The sequence below is a fragment of the Falco punctatus genome (genome assembly GCF_963210335.1).
Source record: "Falco punctatus genome assembly, chromosome: 1".
Lineage (NCBI taxonomy): Eukaryota > Metazoa > Chordata > Aves > Falconiformes > Falconidae > Falco > Falco punctatus.
In genome coordinates, this window is record NC_137580.1 from 106,851,261 (window position 1) to 106,873,320 (window position 22,060).

The window sequence follows — 22,060 nt, forward strand, 5'->3', positions numbered from 1 at the left end:
CAGCTGGGGAGAAAAATCTGTGTATCCCCCTATGGAATATCCTTATAAAGTGTGAGGATGAAACCAAGTGGGTGTAACTGATCCTCCACTAAGGCTCGTAGCGATTTCTTTAATGGCAGGATCCTCCTCCGGAGATTTGGGGCCATTCTGTGGCAAACTTTATGGCAGGGATAAAAAATTTTTACAGCTGTTTGTTAACATAATATCTTCCTTACTTCCATGAGATGGTTCAGAATATCCACAGAACTATTTTTATTAAATCATTGGGGGGGGGGGTTGGTTTGTTTCCTGAGGAACAGACTGAGCGTAGGCTGCTGCAGAGCAGCAAACCATCCTTCAGCGCAAGCAACGGGGATGCTCTGCCCCGGTGATTTAGATTTCCTCTGCCTTTGATACAGACTGCAGATCGTCAGGGTGAAAAGGCTGTTTGTACAGGGTAATTGATCTGTTTCAGTAGGTATCAGCTAAATCCCTCTCAAGGGGAGAAGGATAGAGCCCTAGTGAGAAATCCTCTTTTACTTGCTGGCAGAAATTGTATGCATGCTCCAAGGGAAAAAAACCAAAACCTAACCACCAAACCCAAATGTGAAGCAATATTGAAAACAGCTCAAAACAAAAAAAAAGAGCTGCCCTGAAGTTATCCCCATTCTCCCTTTGTTATCATCTCGGTTTTGCTAAAGTAAAGCCACACTAGAAGTCCCACAAGATGTTACATGAAGGCAGGCAGGCAGCATCACTCTGCGCAGGGGCTATCCGTGCTGGATAAAACAAGGATCAATCCCTGGATGCTTATTTTAGCCATGCTATTAAATGGTTATCACTTATTCACAGGGATACTATGTGCTTTATTTGACAGCAAGATCCTGCTATAAGCAGCTTTGGTGCTCAAAGACTGCAAGATGGCAGTAATTTGGGATTTTTTAGGTGGGAAGAACTTGTTACTGCGGAATCACCCTGGCCCCAGCCTTGCTACACCTTGCTGGCTGGGGCTGCTTTCAAAAAGTGATGCAGCAGTACATATGGGAGAGAAGTAGCTGCCAACATATGAATATAAATTCTTTTTTAAAATATATATATATATATATTTCATTAGTTTCTTTCCCAGCATTACCAAAAAATTACCAGCAGAGAGAACGATGTCACATTAACAGCTGTCTTCCTGCCCACATCCAGGTTAAATGAGACCTTGTAAAGGGATAAGTATAGATCTCGTTAAATGGCTGTGGAGGTGTGTGTTTGAGGTTTCAGCTAATCCAGCAAGCCACGAACCGCCACTAACAGATGCTGCTGCCGCAGTGCAACAGTCCCCCCAGGCACAGGAGAGTTCAGCGAGACTCCAGATGTGCCGCGCACCAAGACATCACCGACCTACCCACCGGAGCTTGGCCCCCCATCAGTTTATAATAGTTTTTGCACTGTAGGATCTGTCTTGCCAGAAGAAAAAAAAAACAACAAACCTCTTACATTAAACAAGGAAAAACAGCAGTAGCTTTGTAACTTTTCTTTTTCAAGCCCTCTTGTTCTCCTGCTACCGAGGGGTGCTCAAGGGCTGATCCCCCACCTGGGTAAGTTGTTTCTGCCAGAGCTTCCAGAGCTGTTTGCACCTAGAAATTCTGAGCTATTTTCTTAGGCTGAACAAGCTTTAAAGACTAACCTAAAACCGTTAAAATGAGGGCCCAACTCTCTGGATGAACAACGCTTAGATTCACTTTGGCAATTTTGATGTAAAGGACATCCCAGCGGAAGAGCAGCTCAGGGTCTCGCCGAAGGCAGAGGGAATTTGCGTCAAAAACTTTTCTCCGGCAGATGGGGAGTCTGGGTAACTATTTGCCTGCACCTGCATGAAAAACAAAGACGAAGTTAGTAATTGTCCTGGCTTAGACTGAGCAGCCTGGGCTACCGGAGCAAGGTTTTGCCCCCTTGCAAAGCCAGGCTTAGTGCCAGTGGCAGGGGAAGGTGACGAGGGGGCAAGCCCAAGCTCTGACCCTTCCTCCGGCCCCTTTCCACACTCGCAGTGTGGAATAAATCCAAGAACAGGTAGCATTATCCACCATGCCCTTCTCTGCTTGGTAGTGCAGTTTGGTAACACGTTTCGTTTAAAGGTGATGTAGAGGGGTGCAGCAGATGCATCCCAGCTTCGCCACGTCTTGTGGGGGAGAGCAGCCCAGATGGGAAAGTGCTAATTGCACCATTGCACCGAAATCTGAAAAAAAAAGATCAAAATTATAGAAACTGCCTGGCCAGCCTTTTGCTAAGCAGCCTGTGTTAATAATCTTACCCAGGGCAAAGTAGCAACTGAAATGTGCAGATAATAATGAAGGGCAGCAGTGACTCTCATTCGTTAGCCTTTCCTCCCACCCGACCTGCCTGCTGGCTGATGTGTGTAGTAAGTCACAGGCACACACTTAGTAAGCCACGATTTGCTTACAAAAAAAAAAAGGTTTCCAGTGAGATTTGTGTGCCTTTGAATGGGCCTAAATCACAAGTTCAGAGCCTGCCATGGGTGATCGTAGCCTGGGGCTTCTGTTTATCAGTACAGTAAGAACCCTTAGCGAAAGGTGGCTCATCCATCAGGCTGGTTTGGTTTCTTCTCTTCAGGCCACAGCTCTTGCCAGGATGCCCAAAGCACGTACAGAGCCTCAGCACACCCAGCTGTGCTCACGGTTCCTACTGGACTGCCTGCGCCCACGTAGGGATGCTCGGTTGTAACCCCAAAAAATCCCACTGGGCTGCGTAGGATCTTGCAGGGGCAGAGCTCTGCACCAGGGCTTCGGTTTGTATTGGCTAAAGGTGTTCCTGCAAAGCCAGAGGGCTGATCCTCTTGGATCCAAGCTGGGGAGATGAAAGCACAGCCATACAAACAGCCGTACAGCCCCAGGGTGCTGCTGCTCCCTGCTTTCTCTGCCTCTGGTGCTGTATGCAGGAGGAAACTGCTTTCCCTCTGCCGCCAGCTGATTTGGGCTTGCTCTTGTAGGTCTTGCTCCTCCTGCAATCACCCATCTCCTCAGTCCTACCTAACCATGCTGGATACATCCCTTTTCTCCTGTTTTCTGTTCTCAAGACTCCATTATTGATTTTTTTCCTTCCCCCACCAACAGACAAGACATTTTTCATACCTGGCACAGCCTCAGAGGTAGGGCTGTCTGTCAAATTGGGTGCTATTTCTTGCAAGACATCCCAGATGTTCATCGTTCTCCTCTCCCGTGGCCTTCTGCTGAGCACCGCTGGGTTTACTGTGCAGGGATGAGCACCCACAGCCCAGGGACCCTGCCCCAGCCTTGCGGCACAAGCATGGTCATGGCAGACGGCACGGGCTGGGCTGCCCTGGCTCACTCGCCTGGTGCCGGAGCCCAGCGCCTTCTTTATGCCAGGGCTGCAGTCAGGATGATGGATTGAAATTGCCCTCAGGTCTCCCAAGTACTTAGAGCTAGAAGGTTAATAAGAAGTCAATCACTCTCCTTAATGGTGATAATGAAATTGGCCAACTGCTGCACAAACTCACATCTTTTTTTTAAGGATGAGAAATTGATTCATGCAGCCAGCATCTGGGCATTCTAGCATTTTTGGGGAAGACTCGTTGTCTTCCTAGAGCCTGCAATGCCCTGGTGTCTCCTCTTCCACCTGGCTTGAGTCTCCTCCAGCCCACAGCAATGTCCCCCCAGCAGCAGCAACCGAAGCCAAGATAAGCTCCTCTTTTCAAACAGAAAATCCCTGAATAACAAACACAGAGCAGCTGAGCGGCTTCTGAGGCACGAAGGGCAGGGGGGCAACTGATTTCCTTACGGAGACCTTACCATTGCATCACCTAGTTAGGTGAAACTGTGATTTTTCCTTGCAGCACAGCAGGCAGGTGCCTTTCTGTTAGAGCAGGAGGGTTGCACCAGGTCATGTGAGACCATAAAGGGCTTCGCGAACCACAAAAAAATCCTAAATTTAGTTCTTTCCTATGGGGTGTTCCCTGAAAACAAACAGTTCATGTGAAACGACTGTGATCCAAGAGCCAGGTGATGCTCAATGCCTTTTGCACAGCTGTTGCATCCAGCTCTGGTTTTGGTACCCGCTCTAGCCAAGCAGGTTCTGTGAAATTACCTCCCTTTCTGCCACGCTGCAATACCAGAAAGCCACAGCTCAAGTGCAAACTGAAACTGGGCTGGCACTGGTGAGTGGTGAGGCTTGGTGGAGAGCTTGTTTTCCTAGTGTTTAGCCAAGCCTCTAGATGGCAGCTGATTTTAATCCCAGTGCTTATCCGCATCCATTTCTTCCTTTAATAAGATCTTCAAAAGAGAAGTAAAACCGAAGTACTGCTAAACGGACCGTGGAGCATAACCCAGCATCACCAAGGAAATGTCAAAAGACATCTTTCACCCCTCCCAGCCTCCCCATCACAACCTGGTCAAGATTTGAGAGATGTTTCCAGTCTAACAGCACCCAGGACTTTGCCTGCTCTCACCCCAGCCTGGCTGGGTCATAGCCACGTCTCCAGAGCCAACCTGTGGCCATGGGCACCCGGCACATGGCTTTTGTGCCATTCCAGAGCGGGATTTGGAGACTCTTAACTGGCACACAACCCCTGGGCATGGATCTTTGGAGTAAAGCTCTCATTTTCCCCCTTGTTTGAAATAACAGCCTCTGGGCAGTCATTGCTCGTGGGCAGCGTGGGAAAACATGCCCAGAGGAGACAGCAGAGCAGCATCTTGGCCCTGAGTCACACAATCATAGAATCATTTAGGTTGGAAAAAGACCTTTGGGATCATCAGGTGCAACCATTACTCCCAGACTGCCAAAGCCCACCACTAAACCATGCATTGCATCTACACGTTTGTTAAAGCCTTCCAGGGATGGCAATTCCACCACCTCTCTGGGCAGCTTGACCACCCTTTCAGTGAAGAAATTTTTCCTAATATCCCATTTAAACCTCCCCTGGCACAATGGAGGCTGTTTCCACTTGTCTGGCTGACAGCTTGACCCCAAGCACAAACGCAGCTGCGTTCTCAATCGGTGCACACGCGTCCGTCCACCAGGACACCCTGGCAGCCCTGCCATGGCTTGTCCTGTATTTGCTGCTAAAACCACCCTCAGCCCTGTTAAACTGGCCTCGCTGACTGCACCAGTGCCAGCCCAGGTGGCCTGCCGTGCTATTCGGCAACCAGCTCAAAGGCAGGCAGCTGATAATCCACAGGGATACGACAGGCAGACACACGAGGCACCGCACATAGCACCGGCCCCTCAGCGGAGCAGACACGCATGGCAAATCGTCCTCCCTACGTTCACAATACCGTGTGCCACACCCAGATCTTTTTGCTCTCTGGATGACGACAGAGCAGTAAGACTAGGCAGAGCGCTCAGCTAGCGCCCGTGCACGCACGCACGGCAAGGGCCACCCCGCGCGGCGGCTCCTTGCTGCTCTCCCTGGCCCTTTGCCAGCACCTTGAGGCACGCTGGCTTGGAGCAAACTCTTCAACAATATGTTGGAGCCATTTCAGTCTTCCTGTGATGATTTAGGAAAGTTATTCTGATGATGATTGCGGAAAATACACACGCACTACACACACACACACATATATATATATATACACACACTTACCTGCAGCCCCCCCCTGCATTTTTTTTGAGGCTTATTTCCATAGGAACTGCAGGAATTTCACTCCTCCTCAGCTTGCAAATCTCCAGCACATCAAGTGGCCGTGGCAAATGTCACGTTCCTCAGTGGTGAAGCGGGTATTGATCAGTCAACAATAAAATGCTTTGGTACTTATAAATAACCTTCAATTCCCTCCACCTTGCCTTTATTCTAAGTTACCCCCCCTCCCCTCCCCAGTCTAGCGGGGAGCTCACATATTCTAAGTTACTCCCCCCAAGTCCAGTGGGGAGCTCACACCACTTGCAAGGTGGTCTGTGTCTGTGCATTAATTACAAATCAAAGCTCAGCACAATTTACAGCTCTCTAGCTGTGATCCTTCTGTATTCCCCGGGTAAAAAAACCCTGACACTTACCAGCTGCCTGCACCCAGCCCCAGCTCACGACATGGGGCACACGGTGGGACCAGCTGTGAAGCATCCTACCATGCCATGGGCAGCAGAGGTGGGGGGTTTGCTCGGCGGCAGGCGGTGCTCAGTAGCTAAAAAAAGCAATGTTAGGTGCTGGTTTGCATTTCCAGCTGGAAAACCCAACAGGTGCTGGGCAGAACCGTCGTTCCTCGGCTCGGGCTATAATGAAAGGCAAAAGCATTTTTTGCTGAGACGTGTGTCACTGCAGCAGATGAGATCTTTGAGGCTCACCAAGTTGACGCGAGCAATTAGCATGCGTGAGGCTCCTTCAACCTCCTAATTCACTCGGAATAATTCATTTAGCAAAAAGTCCTCAGCAACACTAGTCTGCCAACAGGTCCTCCTTGTAGATGTGTTCTTTGATTCACTTTAGAAGATAAATTGACCTGTGAAACTCCAGTCTAGCTAATGCTAATGACTCTCTATAGGGCCATTGTGAGAATTAATTTATTTATCTAAGGATTTCTCCATCATGCTCGTCTCCTCAGCAGCTACACTGAAGAGACATAATAGATCTAACACACTGGAAATACTAGATCAAATCAGCCAGCCCTGGAGGTGTCTATCCTACATTTGCTGTCTTGGGATGAAGTCGTTCTGGCTTGGGTCTCAGTTTCCCACCTGTTCAGGCGAGAGGATGAGCATGTGCCTCCCTGCTCAAAGAGCTTCACAATCAGCAGTGTGAGAAGTGTTACACCAGCACCAGCAGTTCCTGCCCACCTAAGCAAGGGCTCCCTCGCCCTTCTTTGTCCTTTAAAAAGCAGCAGGATAGCCTCTTTATTCTGGGGTTGTGCAGTGGCTGTAGAAAAGAACTCTGCACTCTTTCTGAATTAGGGGTTTTAAATATGGTCTCCTCGTTTCTGGCCATCTTCTATCAATAAACAACAGCCTTGAAATGTCTCTCTGCCTCCAAACTTGACAGCCACACTCCTGGACTCTACAGAAGAGATGGCTAGCCCCAACCGAACATCCTACCTAAATAACCCACGTTCTTGAGCAGCCAGAGAGCCCAAAGCGATGCCACCAAGCAGAGACATTCCCCAACATTAACATCCTTCTCCTTTTCTCCCCTGCAGTTTGAAAGCTGTCCTGATGGGCAAGCCTCAGGACAACACAGTGGACTTGTCAGGCATCCCGCTGACGCTGAAAGACTTGGACCGCGTCACGTCCTACCTCCAGCACAGCTCAGAGCACATCGACACGGTGGAGCTGTGCTTCACGGAGCTGACAGACGACATGCTGCTGCAGCTGCTGCCGGCGCTCTGCGTGCTGCCCCACCTCACCACCCTCTCCCTCAACGGCAACCGGCTCACCAAGGCCATCCTACGGGACCTCACCGAAACCCTGAAGGATCCCAAGAAGTTCCCCAGCGTTACCTGGATCGACCTTGGCAACAACGTGGACATCTTCTCCTTGCCGCAACCCTTCTTGGTCAGCCTAAAGAGACGATGTCCAAAGCAAGGCAACTTGCCAACCATTCTGGAGTTCGGTGAGGGTCAGGTAAGCGATTTGGAGAGCCAGGATGGCCTGGCCGAGAGCCAGGAGGACCTGCGAGCTGGGCCAGGCAAGACTGACAACACAGGCTTGCAGCAGACAGATAGAACGGTCGAGGCTGTGGAGCTCCTCAACTCGGACCAAGGTGCTGCAACCCCGCAGACATGATGTCCAGCTCCGTGGCTCTTGGGTGGGCACGGTGAGCAAGGGTGACTTCAAACCGAGACCTCAGTGCTGAAGGTCCTGGCAGAGGGTCGATTCACATGGTGGGATGCTTCGGGAGCCCGGACTGCTGCCTTCCTCCTGTACAATGAATGTCAACTTCTCTCTTTTCAAAGAACACAAAAAGGTTATCGTGTCGAATACTTGTATTTTATAAAAGCTGGCCAGGTATTTTTAAACATTAGTGATGTGCTATGCCTTTTAACCTCTCAAAAACGCATCTCCAAGGTGGTGTCATACAAGGCCCTTAGAAGAGCACAAAAGGGGAGAAGAAAGGTGCCCAGACTTTGTAAGGAAGGGCTCCCTTTCCCTCGCGCTGGATCTAGCCAGATCGCAGCTGCTCTCCTAGGCATGATGGACAGACAGCAGTCACCCCAAAGAGGACTGCCACTGAGATAAACCTTAAATCCTTTCCAATCCTGACTTCAGGAGTTGCTGATGAATAGCATATCTGCTGAGATACAACAAAAGACCGATCACACACTAACGAGGGGTGTTTCCCTTCATATTGTGAGCCAGCCTGCAGGGACAGCTTTGCTTTCCTGGTGCGAAGCTAAATCCCAGCCCGCAGCGTGCCTGGATGCTGCTCTCGCCCTCCAGCCTTACTGAAATCAGGCTGGCACTTGTGCCTGCCCAGTATTTATTCAGATGTAAAATCCAGTTTCCCACTACCCGTGCTGCTGGAATAACTCCAGAGCGTTTAACGTGGTACCTGGAGCTTGCACCAGCGATGCTGACAGTATTTGATCCATTTTGAGACGCGAGCCACAAAATCTGGAGCTGGGGCTCAGCTCAGGTTCATCGCTGTTGATGACAAAAGAGACTACAATACTGAAGGTTTATAAAAGAAAAAATAATCCTGGGGTTCATCCCTGTATCACTGCCGCTGAGGGCAGACACAGCCAGCTGGAGACGTAAAGCCTCCGAAAGGCTGTTGGGACACTTGGCTGTGTCCGTTGCCCCCTGGACCAGAAGTCCTTTTTTAAAATGTTGTTTTGTTTTTTTCTAAGAGACAGGGGTTTGATTTTATTTTCTTTTTGATGGAAAATGGATCACCCCAGAGCAGCAGCGCTGGACCATGCACTTTGGCTTTTGAACCAGAATTTCGTCTGATCCTCAACCTGGGGGAGGGCAGGAAAGCGTGAAAACTTCCTCTCCCTTACCTTCAAAGGGCCAGACGTGACTCCCTTTGCGAAGAGGGAGCCCCTTTCTGGCTGTTCAAAGCCCATTCCCCCGACCAGCTTTACAGCATCGTTTTTCTGGCTCGCAGCGGTGACTCTCTGGCTTTGCTTTTTCTGGGTGCAAACGCAGTCAGACTTTTGGTCATCTCTTTGGCTCTGTTTGGTTAACACCACTGCACCGGGAAGCTTTTTCCAGCAGGGCTTCACACTGTTGGTGGTTGTTTCTCCTCCGTACGCAAGTAGGTAATTTAGAAGAAACTCTGCTACTCATTTTAATACATTTGGCAACATTCAGTATGATTTGCATGTATCCAAGCCTTTTTCCTTTGTTTGTTTGTTTGTTTTTTAATGCTAACTCTTTCCAACAGGCATGAAAAAACTTTGCAGTGAATAAACTGATCTGTTTGAAATAAAGGAGCTATCCGTAATCAAAATAAATGAAAATGTTTAATAAAGACCCAGCGTTGAATTTTTTCCTCTCTACAGGTTAAATGCCCAGCTGGCATCCCAGAGCACCCCAGCAAAACCGACGACCGAAGGAGCTGCATTCTCCACGGTGCTTAAAAAAGGGTCGCTAGAGAAATAAATAGCCCCGTTTATGGGCTGGGTTCTGCAGGGTGGGCAGAAGGTGGACACAGAAGCATCATAAAAGCATCTGTTAAATTTTAAACGTCGCCAGTGTGCAAAACTAATGTGGGAGAAAGGAATGCTGAGGACAGTACACTGCCCCACGGGTTTTCACCTCTTCTCAGTGCACCGAAGGGAATGGCTGTTCTTTGCAGCCAGGATTCCATGGTCCTGGATCTTTGTTCCAGCACCCAAACCATGGCATGGGACAGGACACGGGTGGGAAGAGGTTCATCGTAACTCCCAGCAGACCTCTCCTGCAGCACTTGGGGACTATTTCCACCATTACTACAACTTTAAAAAGGTACCTTTAGTAAAGGTAGAAATTCAGCAAGACATGATATACCAGGCTGGCCGGGTCTCGGCTGCATCCCTCACCATCAGCCCATCCCTGGGGGAGGCTGCACTTCTCCCCCCTCCCCAGCAGCCACATGCGGGGATCTGCTTGCCTGGGGCAGGCTGCAGGACTGAGTTAATATAGCACATATGCTTTGTCCATATGGAAAGGCTGCCAGGCAGCACACAGAGCCTGTGCCTACACCCAGGGAAGGCAATGTAGCACAGGCAGTAAATCCACCATCACTACTGCCACACAGACACACCGCCGGGCTGCACCAGGAGATTTGGTAACTCCATGTATGGGGATTTCATCAAAAACAAGATTCCTCCTTGCAAACAAGAAAACTTCAGCAATTTCTTCTGTAAGAGGTCAGGCACTGGTTTGCTCAGTACCTCAGTACTCAACAGTGGGCTCCTCTCCTTGTGCACAGGTCAGACCCCTCCATCTGTTTAAACTATTTAAATCACAAGCTTCTTGCTGCAACCTTTTTATTTTCTGCAAAGTATTTGCACAGGAACCAGCCATCCCGGGCCTTAGCATTCGTCTGGACCCCCCGGTTTAGCTGTGCAAATTCATAAACCAGAGGCACTTTGCTTTTAGAGTGCTGCATCACTTAGTGATGCTTTGCACGCTCAGTTCCCTCACCGACACAAACCACCCGGGAGGTTGCTCCTGCCACATTTCCCTTCCAGCTGAGCTTCTACCTGCTGTGAAACACATCAATCAACTGGGAAATATTTTGCATTTATCAAGCTCTTTCTGCACGGGGCTACCAGCAGCTCACCAGCTCAACTTTTGGCTGCAGAGGGCTAAACATAAGGCTCTGTCCCTAAGGCTGACGCAGATGTGCTGCAGATTGGGACCTCATCCCAGCCATCCCCCTCTACTGTGAAATGCCGTGGTTGGATCCCTTGTGTGATCATCCAGGACCATGCTGCAAAGGATGAGCCTCCAGAGAAAGACCCCACAGCCCTGTGCAGATGTTGCAGGACTTGAGCTAGCTCCGCTCCGCTGGTACAGAGAGGCTGTGCCAGTATCTCTGTGCCCAGCGAGGATGCAGCCCTCGTGAGAAAGGGAAATAACTAGAAAGGGCTTTTTATTGTACATTTGTGCATGCTGAAGCATGCAACCCAAATTACTGACTTTCACAGGCAAAGAAAAAAACCCCACAGCTCTAGTGGAGACAGTTACTCAGTTATAAAAACAAAGAGGACTTTAGCTAATCAGTCTCTTCTTCACAGTGTGGATTAGGTCAATTAGCCATTTATTGCTCTTCAGGATGATGATCCTGTGGTCTCAGTGAAGAGCAGGGTTTTTTTTAAGAAAGCAGCATGAGGTTGCCTCCCTTCCCAGTTCATCAGCATCAGAACAAGCCTGGAGCTCACTCCATGTATAATCAATGATGTTCCCTGTGCTACATGGGGCTGCTGCTTCTGGCCAGAAGCTTTTAAATGGCCCTAGCAGAAGGATTCAAGTACTGAAAATCACTGCTGTTAGAATATTAAAGTTGGCTGAGGTCATTTCTTGTCAAAGGGGGGAGAAAATGGCCACCAGAAAATAAAAAAGTGCCTAAAACGCCCAAGCCCGCTTTGATTTGTTATCTCCACCAGCACCACATAGCTCTGCCTGGGCATGAAAGAAGCCAGTCTGTGGGAGATTTACACCTTCAGCGACAGAGATGTAATTGAAAATGATTCTGTGCAGATGGAAGGGGAATCGAAGGGAGAATCGAGGGGAATCGAAACAGTAGGTGAGGCATGAGAGCCAGGGAAGGACCAGTGCCATGCGCTCCGGAGGGCTCGCTCCAGCTGGGTTCTCTCAGAAGAGTTTGCACAAGTCCTGTTTGGGTTTTGAAGGGAATTATTAATTTAAAATGAGGGTTATGTTCCAGAAGAGGGGGGTCAGGAGCAAGCAAGAGGGCTGGTGATGGTCACCCCCAAGCATTAGTTGCTGCTCACCCCTCTTTCGGAGAGGAGCAGACGACTGCAAATGCCTACCCAAGCACCTACCCAAACCTGCCCAAGCACCTACCCAAACCTGCTGCAGAGGAAAGGTCAAAAAGCGACCTAAAGGACTACGGGGACAGCAGGAGGGCTGAGCCAGGGAGGGGGCTGCCCCAGGCAATAAACCACCCCGGTTATTGCCCTGCAGCTGACCCTGCATTCAGGCCCAAACGTTCCAGCGCTTTCCTGTGGTTCAGCACATCTCATTTCAGCAGTGGGCAAGGAGGTGGCTCCCAAGCTCGTGCAGGGACCACTTGTGTCCTGAGAAACACAAAGACTCCCATGTTCCATTAACTGGTAGCGCATCGCCGGTAGGTGCTATTGCCAAGGAAACCAACCGACCTTATTAACAGCATTCATACATTAATGCTTATGAGGAAGGGAAAAAAACAACTAACCTAACCTCTCCAGTGTGGTGTTCCTAGGTGAGCAACAGATTTAATCTCTTCCTGACCTCTTTGGTACGCAGATGTTGTCCTGGAAACATGGTGCAGTGCTCCCGCTCTTCCGTCACTCCAGGGGCAGTTGAGTTTTTATCTGCCCGGGGGCTGTATTCCACCAGCAGCCTACACACAGCAAAAGGAGCTGATCCTTCCAGCTCTATTAAATGCCTTTAGCATTAAATTCTGAAGGACAGACTGGAAACCAGGATCCATCATTGACAGTCCTCTGACAGCCTCCAGCGATGCGAGCCTCACCACTTCATATGAGCGGGCTCCAGCTTCACGCAAGATTCTCAAATGCTCAACAGCTGTAAGCTAAAGAGCTGCTGACCCTGCAATACCACAACCTGCTGAGCTGCCGAGCTTCAGCCTCTCCTTTCCATGCCTTGGGGGAACAGAGTCTTCCAAGACGATAAAGTGGAGTTAAAGGCTCGATGGGGATCGCTCCCTACCCTTACAGCCCCCCACAGGTGACTGCACGCTTTCAATACATGGGTTTGCACACAGCCCGGCAGCACATCATGACCACTACTCCCACACAAAGCTAGCCAAAAAATAAGAAATACAACAGGTTTGGGCCCAACTGTATATTTACATGTGCATGGTCTTGTCAAGAGGAAAGCTAAGCGAGGAGCAAACATCTCCCTGCGTGGATTACAGCTAGGCTGCCCGCTTTGAGCCCAGTGCAATAGCCTGGGCAATGCCACACCGAGCTGCAAACCCCACCAGCTTTATCATAAATGCACGCACCTGCAGTAGCGACTGCTTGCAGGCAGGCAGGTTCCAGCCGCCAGACTTAAGACGAGCAGAAGAGACGAGGTGAAAAAAAAACCTGCAGGGCTGGCTGTGACTTATTTCACCTTGTTGCAACCCACACTCTGCTTGTGCCAGGAAAGCTCCAAATCCACAGGGCTGCAATCCCTTCCTCACCAGGACCAAGCCCCAGGGGGGACTGAGACCCCTCTCCCTGATGCACACAGCCCAACACACCCTTTGCTCTCACATTTCCACCCATTTTACTCACAACCATCACACCCACCTTTAGGATAAATCCCCCCTCTCCTCAATCTTTTCTCTCCTTTCTTTATTCAGAGGAAAAATTGAACCCCAGGTACCCAGAAGGGTGTCCTGGCACTTGCTAAAGGACTGGGGTGTCCCTGACACAGCCTTCTCTCTGCCTCAGCAAGAAAATAAAAACCTTTATTTTCATTCCCTTCTAAGCTTTATGAAAGAAATATATATTTGCAGGGCTGCAGTGCATAGAGGATTTCCCACGTGCTCCTCCGGAACGCACAGCACTGCAGGGGAGAAAAGTAATAATTAAACTGGAGGGGGTGGCGGGTGCAGGCTAGGTTTTTTTCCTACATCTGTATTTTGCTGCTTCTGGGTTGTACAGAAGCAGGTTCTTAGGAAATGGCTGTTTATGGGGAATGGGTGAATGAAAAATAATCACAACTGCTGCAAAGGAAGGTGGGGGTTTAATGCAAAAACCGTGTTTTTCAAATGAGAAAAAGCCAGCCTAGCTGAAAACCCAGAGAGCAGCAGGTCAGCTGATCCTGTTGTCATAAGGAAAAATGCAATGCCTGGGGAGTGGGAAGAGGGCTTCACCGGGACCGAGAGGGATTTCTACACTTGTCACGGTAGATGATGCCTAGTGAGCGCCCTGCTGAGCACACGCTGCTGTTCCTAGGCATGGATGCAACCAAATCCTTGAAGGCACCAATATGCCAAGCTGCCCGGAGCAGAGCTACATCAAAATCTCAACAAAGATCCTAATATCCAAAATTTAGGAAAGCTGTGCTGCCATTTTCCTGAGTACACAGGTCCAGAGGAGGGCCACCAGCCCTATATGTGCCCCGAGGTCTGTCTTTCCTTCCAAACCCACAAGTCAGGCCACACACAAAATCAGCCCTTTTCCACCTAAAACATGAACTCAGCAGCTGGGGAGTGCTTTTGAAGGCTGTGAGCCAGGCCATAACAAAACCTGTGTGAATACCCTGGTTATTGTGAGGAAAACCGGCTCTTGGGAGAGTGCTTCAGCTGCAGCTGCTTAAATAGCTCCTGCTGGTTTCTTCTCCAACCAAGATGTTTGCAGGATGCGGTTTTCCCAGGGAGAAGGTGACTCAGGGTGGAGGTTGCAATAAAGGGCACAGAAAGGGAGAAAGCTGAGACCTTGGCAAATCTCACCCACATCACCTGAGATTAAAAAAAAAAAAAAACAACATCCACGGAAAAACCCAGGAGAAGGTTAAGCTAAAACTTTTAGCTGCTCCCATGCTACCTGAAGCCTAGTATTTTTTTTCCCTTACTAATAGAAGAAGAAGTCCTAGCTAGGGGAATCTTGCATTATTTATTGGCAGCTCATGCTGGTGTGTTAAATGCTGGCCCTGGAGACAGCAAATAGTCTACTCGAGCTGAGCTGATAGGGGAAAATGTACACAGCGGCATCTGGAAAAGTAACTTAGGTATTATCCCTCAAGGACTACCTGTTTTACATACAAAACACTGAGCAAGCACGGTTAGAAACCAGAGGGGCTTTAGCTCTTGCTGATCAAGGAGCTCTGAAGCAAAATTACACTGCAGTTCCGATGTGTGCAATTCTTTGTTGGAATCATTTTCCTTGCTGGAGTGATAAGGCAGATGTCAAAACAGTTCAGGGCCCATAAAAAAAGCACCAGATTCCAAGTACTGAGCACTGGGGACCAGCCTCCCACAAAAGCAGGGATGGATGACGGATCAGGCCACCTTCCCTTTCCAGCCCAACAGTTCTCTCCCACGTTTCAGTGAGCAAATATTCCACCCAATTGTGAAATTTCCCTTTGTATCCTATCATTTTAATGCTTATAGCAATGCTACAGGTCTTGCTCAGGATGAGGGCTCTCTGTACAAACACAACAGCCCCTGCCTGCCACCTGCCCCAACCACAGGGACCGCAGCATCCTTTCACCATGCACCCAAAGTTAACGACCCCCAAAAGCTAACTCTCAAGTGACTTCTTTAAAGATGGATCTGAAGACCGGTTTTCCTTAACAGGATTAATCCCAGCTTTGGAAACATCTCACAGATTTTGCTACGCAATCCACGTGCCCCACACTAGTAAGAGCATCGAGGGAAAGCCTGCAAGGCTCATGTCTTGGCTCTCAGCCTCTGAGCATTAAGTTGGCAGATCAGCCTTCAGAGGTCACAGCTAAATTGAGTCGATTTCATTGATTGTGCCATTAATTGCCTGCCCAGCGAAAAGCTGCTGCATGATGGATGACCAGTTAATTTACAACAGATCGCTCGTAGGAAGCTTTATTACAGAGAAAGGCAGTAGCAATTGGCCTGGCGGTAGCAACTACTGCTCTGCTGCTACCTGGTGAGATGGTCGAGCTTAGAACTAAACTTACTGACCTCCTTTTTCAGACACTGCAATAACCAATGTCGCCAAGCAACACTGTAAAAGAATTAGGGGCGGGGGGGTAACCCACAAAACCACCCCAAAAAAACAGCTCTACATCTAAAATATGTGATTTATATTGAGCCGAGCGCTTGCTGGAAATAAAACGTGGATGCTAGTTTATTTCTTTGAGCAGCCATAATTACTAAGCTGGCAGGGAAAAACAGTATTCAATCTGCTTTGCTTGTGCATTACCATTAACAAATGTTAGTGCAGAATTTGTCCACAAGGACAAACTCCAAGAGCTTTGCTAACTGGAAAGAACGAGAGGAAGCCTAGATCCCAAACTGGCACTACAGGACAGGTATTTAGGAATATGGTGCCAGCTTTTTACACGAGAACTGCATAAGCCCATTGCTCAATTACTCCTGATGAATGGGGAATTGGAGCTGTTCCTAGTTTACCGTCCCTTGTTTACCATCCCTTCTGGCAGTTTTGGGCTTGCATTTTCTACCTTCTCTTCTGTTCATATGCAGAGAAGGCAGGCATCTGACTTTGGCTTAATTTATGGTTTTACATAAATCTGAAGGCCTGATTTAATAGATCAGAAAAGATGAAGCCTCTTCACCACCACCTTTAATTATTTGTGCAGATTTCTAAATTCATTCCCCAAGTTTCTGGCCTTGTAATAGCTTATTGATTCTGTGGCTTCTGTGCCATCTTTCATTTTTCTTTGCTATTTTATTAATTCAATCTGAGGAGAAAATAAATCCGTGGAGCCTATAGAGCATCCTTCAAGAAGGGTTCACTTAACTGCAACTGGCAGGTGAGGTGGAGTAACTGGTTGCCAGCACAGCTCTTCCGTGAGCCTGTTGCACGCTGTATCTCTCTCAGTGAGTTGTTAGGGGAAGCAGAAATAGCATTTGAGGTTTACAAGAGAGATGCACAGGGCCACCGCTTTGTGCTGTGCCAAGAAAAGATCAATACATAACTCACTGAAGATTTGGCCCGTGCATTTATCACTGTTTTTTTCTAGGCATGTGCTGCGAGGCTGCTCCATTTCTGTCTCTCCGCATGGCTCACTGTGTTACCTGTCACCCGTGTCCTTCCCCAGGGGAAGTCAGAGCTCCCCTCGCTTTGCACAAGCCGCCTTTGCAGAGGTGCTCTGTGATTAGGATTTTGCATCGCAAGCAGGAGCTGACGGCCTCCACCAGCAGCAGGACCACAAGCAACAGACATGCTAAACAGTGTGAAAATCACAGCTCCATTAGACCTCAAAGCTCCTTACTACAGATGTGCCTTTCCTTCAGGCAGAAGCTCATGGAATAGATACAAAAAGACTCAGCCATATACAGCAAACAACAAAATAAAGAAAGGGACGTTGGCTATAACAACTACAGAAAATCCAGCTGCATCACCACAGGAATAAGCCTCCCTTCCCCTTGCCTTGCCACTGCCTCCAGGTAAAAACTGAAATCCCAACTTCCCTTGAACGGATTAACTGCAAGGCGGTAAAGAATCGGTCTCCGAGCACCGTGCACATCACACTTTGGCACCTGCTAATCCGGCTCTTACCAAACCCCTGTTGAATCCCGCACATAGAAATGCAAGTAGAAAAATCTCAGAGCAGACAGATTTCCAAACACACAAAAGGCATCTGCTTCACTGCGTGCCTTTACACATTGCTTTCCAACAGAACTTCCCTGTTATTTTGTTTTATTTCATCTCCTTCATTGTACACACCTGCTTGTTAAATTATGAATTTAAAGGCTAAGTAGTTTTCCAACCACACTGGAGGAAGCTGTGCTTTCTTGCAAGCTCAGAGCTTCCCTCCACCGCATGCACTGGAAACAGCACAGAGCTGCAGGCTAAAATGCAAAACTTAGCACTTCTTTGTGCCCCTCCCTTGCCTCCCTTTGCCACAAAATCCTGCCAACTATGTTCAGGTTCTCTGCAAGATACTGAAAGGAAACAACAGTCAAGCAAATTATAAGGGGGAGATTTTCAAAAGAACAAAGCACCTACTTCTCCCTTCCAAGCTGCTGAAGAAGAGAGGCTTTGAAAGTATGCTTAAAGCCAACTGGGTGATACACATTTTCCCAACAACTGGCAAAAGTTACTGTAAAAGAAAAATCATTCCATTGTTCCAGGAAAAAAAAAAAACCTAAAGCAGCAAAACAGCTTAAAGCATTGCAACACCCAGGAGAGAGGGGCTGTATTTCACTACTGCCCATCTCTAGAGTGTAGGTCCAAAGCTCACATCAGCCCTGTGCGCTAAATTGGTGGCACGGGAAGATGTTTGCAATGTGCTAAACAAACTAAGTCCCCAGTGTCATTTGGAACAAACCCAGCTTCCCATCTCAGAGGTAGTTAAAATCAGTCTTCTGCAAGCCTCTCACTGCCAAAACTGTCCTCGTTCTAGCTCAATAACCTGAGTGGATATTGCTTCTTTAACTGATTATACCGATTAGGAAACGGTAGAAGGCAAGAGCTCTTTTCCCCACACCTCCACAACACGCAGTACGCACGCACAACAGAACAGCAGTTGGAATTTAGGTGCTGCTTTTCACAGAAATGTCATCTTGCAGACTGATCTTAGCAGCTCAGGTTTGCATGTCAGCAAAATTACCCATCTGACAGGCCAAGCAAGCTCCATTTAAAAGTTAGTTCCACGTAAATTCAGCACAGCTCACGTGAAAGGGATTAAACCAGCATTCTCCAATGATAACTACCAAGCAAAAGACAAGCAACTGATCATACCTCATAGGAAATGAGCTCCGGACCAGGGCGTTTCTAAAGCCACACACTCACAACAAAATATCACCGGTGTACAACTCTTACATATTTGTCTAGAGGTCTCCATTATCTTGCCCTTATTTTAATCTGAGCATTCCTCCAAATCATCCATTTCTTCTCCCTTTCCCTCCTCGCCCACCAAAACTCCTTCGGAAGTCACAGACACTAACAGCCACCTCTTGAAATCCCTCCGTGCCACCAGCATCAGTATTTTCCCATGACCACCAATTATCTCCTTCTCCCTCCTTGATTTCTAGGAAAATATGCAGGCTGTGGTTAGACACCAGCTCCTCCAGAAAAAAACATAATTTTTCTGACCTACTTTAATTTCCTCTTCTAATGGATGTAGGTACCAGCTGCTATTCCTCTGGCAACTGATCTTCTGCTTGCTAGGTCTACAACTTCAAAGGCTTCTTGCTTAATCGCCCATGAGAATTGAAGCTTTTCCTCCTCACCTACCTCCACAACCAGCCAGCACTGCCCAGGAGTTTGCCGTTTCATCCTCAAACTTGCCACTTGACACCCTGTGAGCAGCAGGAGAACTTGGCTAAGTGTAGTATTATTTTCATAAAGTACTGCATTCTGCTAAGAGAAGGAAGAAAGAAAGAAAAGAAAAAGACAACCCAAAATCTTCAGCCTGCATCTATCGGGGCAGCATTAAATGGGAGGTGGAAAATTAAAACAAAATGGAGGTAAACAGCTTCACCTGGGGCCCCAACGAGCACCAGCCATTTAATCAGTAACAGCCAGCAAAGGTCCTGACCTCAGCCCAGCCCTGCATTTTAGTAAGATTACTGAAGCTCTAACATTGTTCAACACAGGTTGGGCCACCCCTTCTTGCAACCACCTGCGGACCTTGTTTTTTAACAGGTGATGATTATCAGGGGCTGTAGGGGAAATTACCAGAGTGACTGGATGCCATTTTAATCCCTCAGATCAGAAGCAAGACCTGACTGTGAAGGATGAACCTACAGGCTTTGGTGAAAAAGTCTCCACTGCATCTAACAGCTTGTATCTTACTTTGTAGTTACAGTTCTGCACAAATAACCTCTCTGAACTGACCAAAAATCCACATGTCCAGAGACTGGGCTCCTGAACACGCTCTCCAGAGGTGCTAAGGAGGAAAAAAGTTTCCCCAGGCACAGTATAACCTTACTGCCACTTTCTACTTTCTTTTTATCCAATTCCTCCAACTTCCGCAGTCTCCAGTTTCCTCCACCCATGTTTTGCAGCATCCCACCTGCAAACCCAGTGGCCTTAACCTGCTGCTCTCGTGTGGGAGGCCCCTGCAAGCAGAGCCACCTTCACCTCCCTCTGTGTAAGAAACTCTCTCCAAAGGCACAAACTAATAGATTTTCACACATCCACCCGAGAATCCGAACCCCGAAATGGGCTGAATTTCACCAACACCCACCAGGCCTGTCTCTTCATCTATCTAACCAGCTCCAGGTACCACATCAGATCTTCAAACAATTTTGGTGTCATCACTGACACCTCAGTCCTGCTCTCCTCCCTGAAACCCTTCCTCTTCCTCAGCTTTAGCCTCTGAGCTGCTGATATGCTGCCAAGTGACACAGCATTGCTGTCATCTCCAAAGACCTTTTTGAAGCAAAAGCAGTAGCTTTGAAATAACTTCTCCTTGATGTGGTCTGCCCTTTTGGACACCAAACAGCCTGGTGCTGACAAAAAAAAAAAAAAAAAAAATCTTTATTTTGCCTCCTGCAAACACAGAGCACCTTCCTCCATAGTACAGAAGCACAGAGGCTGGTTAAAGATGACTGGATACATATTAAATCAAATTCAAAGTGCACATACCTTGGTACAGCATCTTCCCATTAACTTCTGAAACCACCGTGCATTTCAAAGCTCCCAGTTGCCACCTTGCTTTGAAACAATTCTCATCATCCTCACAGGAGGCATTCTATGTGTTTCACATCCCGAGCAGGACTCGGCACAAAGATTTTATTATTTACTGCTACAGTTGAAGGTAATAAATACCTGATCTGAGACAGTTAAGTAAAATTGCTTTACCCAACGACCGCCCACACTGGCTTTCCCTTTTCTCACCCGCCCCAGCAAGGCTCTGGTCTCCAGCTTCTTCATCTGTAACGAGGAGGTAACGTGGCTTTGAAGGAATGCTGGCAGACCATTGCAAGATCATTGGATGTGGAGGCACAAGAGATGTAAAGCATTGTATCAGGCATTTCACCTGCTGTTGCTGCGTGCCACATTAAACAACTGTACATATTCGCAGATCACCTAAACGCCAGTGCTGCATCTGCTGTCGGATAAGGGTTCTGATAACTGAAGAACTATAGGAAGTTATTCTATACCACTAGTATTCTTGACCCAGGTATTCATTAGTAAATTTTAAGCCATTCAGGAAAATTTATTATCTGTTGGCAAGCTTAAGACTTAGCTAGGAAGTTTGTCTCTGAATATGCTATCAAACATCAAACCTATTTCACCATTCAGTTAATAACTGCACCCAATACAAACTCAGAGCCAGCGCAGACAAATCATCAAATGCAGCTGGCACGTGGACAGAATACAAGAAAAACAAAGACAACGAAACCTGATCTCCTACAGGATCTGGAAAAGCAAAAGCAAGTCATTCAAATACCTAGAAAATAAATCAATTTATTAAAAAACCCTACAAAGGACAGCCCACTAGAAAGCCATAGGCAGCTTTAGAAATATAGATCTTTATTTCATTTGATTAACAGTTCACACTGCAGCTGTGCTACGCAATTATTTTACCACAAACCATTACAAATAAAAAACCTGTTACAAAAAAAATTAATATCTAAGTATTGACTTGCAAAACCTAAAGGTGTCTAGCCAAAAAAAAGGAAAAGCACACACAGGAAAGGTCTTAATTATCAGAGATAAAACTTCTTACATTTCAAGTTGATTAAAACAGCAGGGATTTCAAATTCAGTCTCCATCGTGTAAGTGATTTTCTGCTTTGCTCAGGTTTTACAGTTCCACACACAGCTGCTGGGCTGCAAGGGGTTTATTGACTTCAGCTGAGCTGAGGCTCAACACCCACCACCAAGGAGACACAAGGCTTTGCTGTGTCAGTCCCAGGCTTTAGCAAGCAGCCAGGCTTGCAAGTCCTGAGGCTGCATGCAATCTGAGCAAAAGGTAATCAAGGGCAAATAATTTTTCACACAGTATTTTTATTTTTACTAAAGGAAAGTAAGTTTCAACTCTTTTTGCTGCTCATCACACTGCTGATTCTTGCACTCCTGTGTTGCTGCTGCCTGCTTAGACTAGAAACGCTTTGGGGCTGCGACCATTACTGCAATGGGTTTGCACAGCGTCAAGAGAAAACAGGCTCAGCCTTTGCTGGTCCTACACTGAGAAACATTAACAGCCAAGCAACGAGTGGTATTTTCACTGTACCGGGGCTTCTCTGCATGTTAACAAAAGTTGCAAATCTTACTAGACAACCGGGAAGGAATAGGCAGTAAACCCATGTCTCCCCAAACCAGCCGCTTCCAAAGTTGCAAAATCTTCCTCTA

The 22,060-nt window shown here is 47.8% G+C and overlaps 1 protein-coding gene and 1 long non-coding RNA gene across 2 annotated transcripts in view; one reads left to right on the plus strand and one right to left on the minus strand.

Annotated features, from left to right (window-relative positions):
• The window catches only part of LRRC75A (leucine rich repeat containing 75A), a 106,674-nt gene extending 85,284 nt beyond the window's left edge, over positions 1 to 21,390 (plus strand). Inside the window, exon 4 of the mRNA XM_080374122.1 lies at positions 7,125 to 21,390. Coding sequence (XP_080230248.1) covers positions 7,125 to 7,710 — 586 coding nt within the window. The 3' untranslated portion in view covers positions 7,711 to 21,390. The remainder of the gene's footprint in view (positions 1 to 7,124) is intronic.
• On the minus strand, positions 1,085 to 7,128 carry LOC308058430. Its single transcript, XR_013925799.1, has 2 exons — positions 5,995 to 7,128; positions 1,085 to 5,702 (listed from the first exon to the last, which is right to left on the minus strand). It is a non-coding gene; the product is annotated as an uncharacterized lncRNA (long non-coding RNA).
• Positions 21,391 to 22,060: the final 670 nt, after the last annotated feature.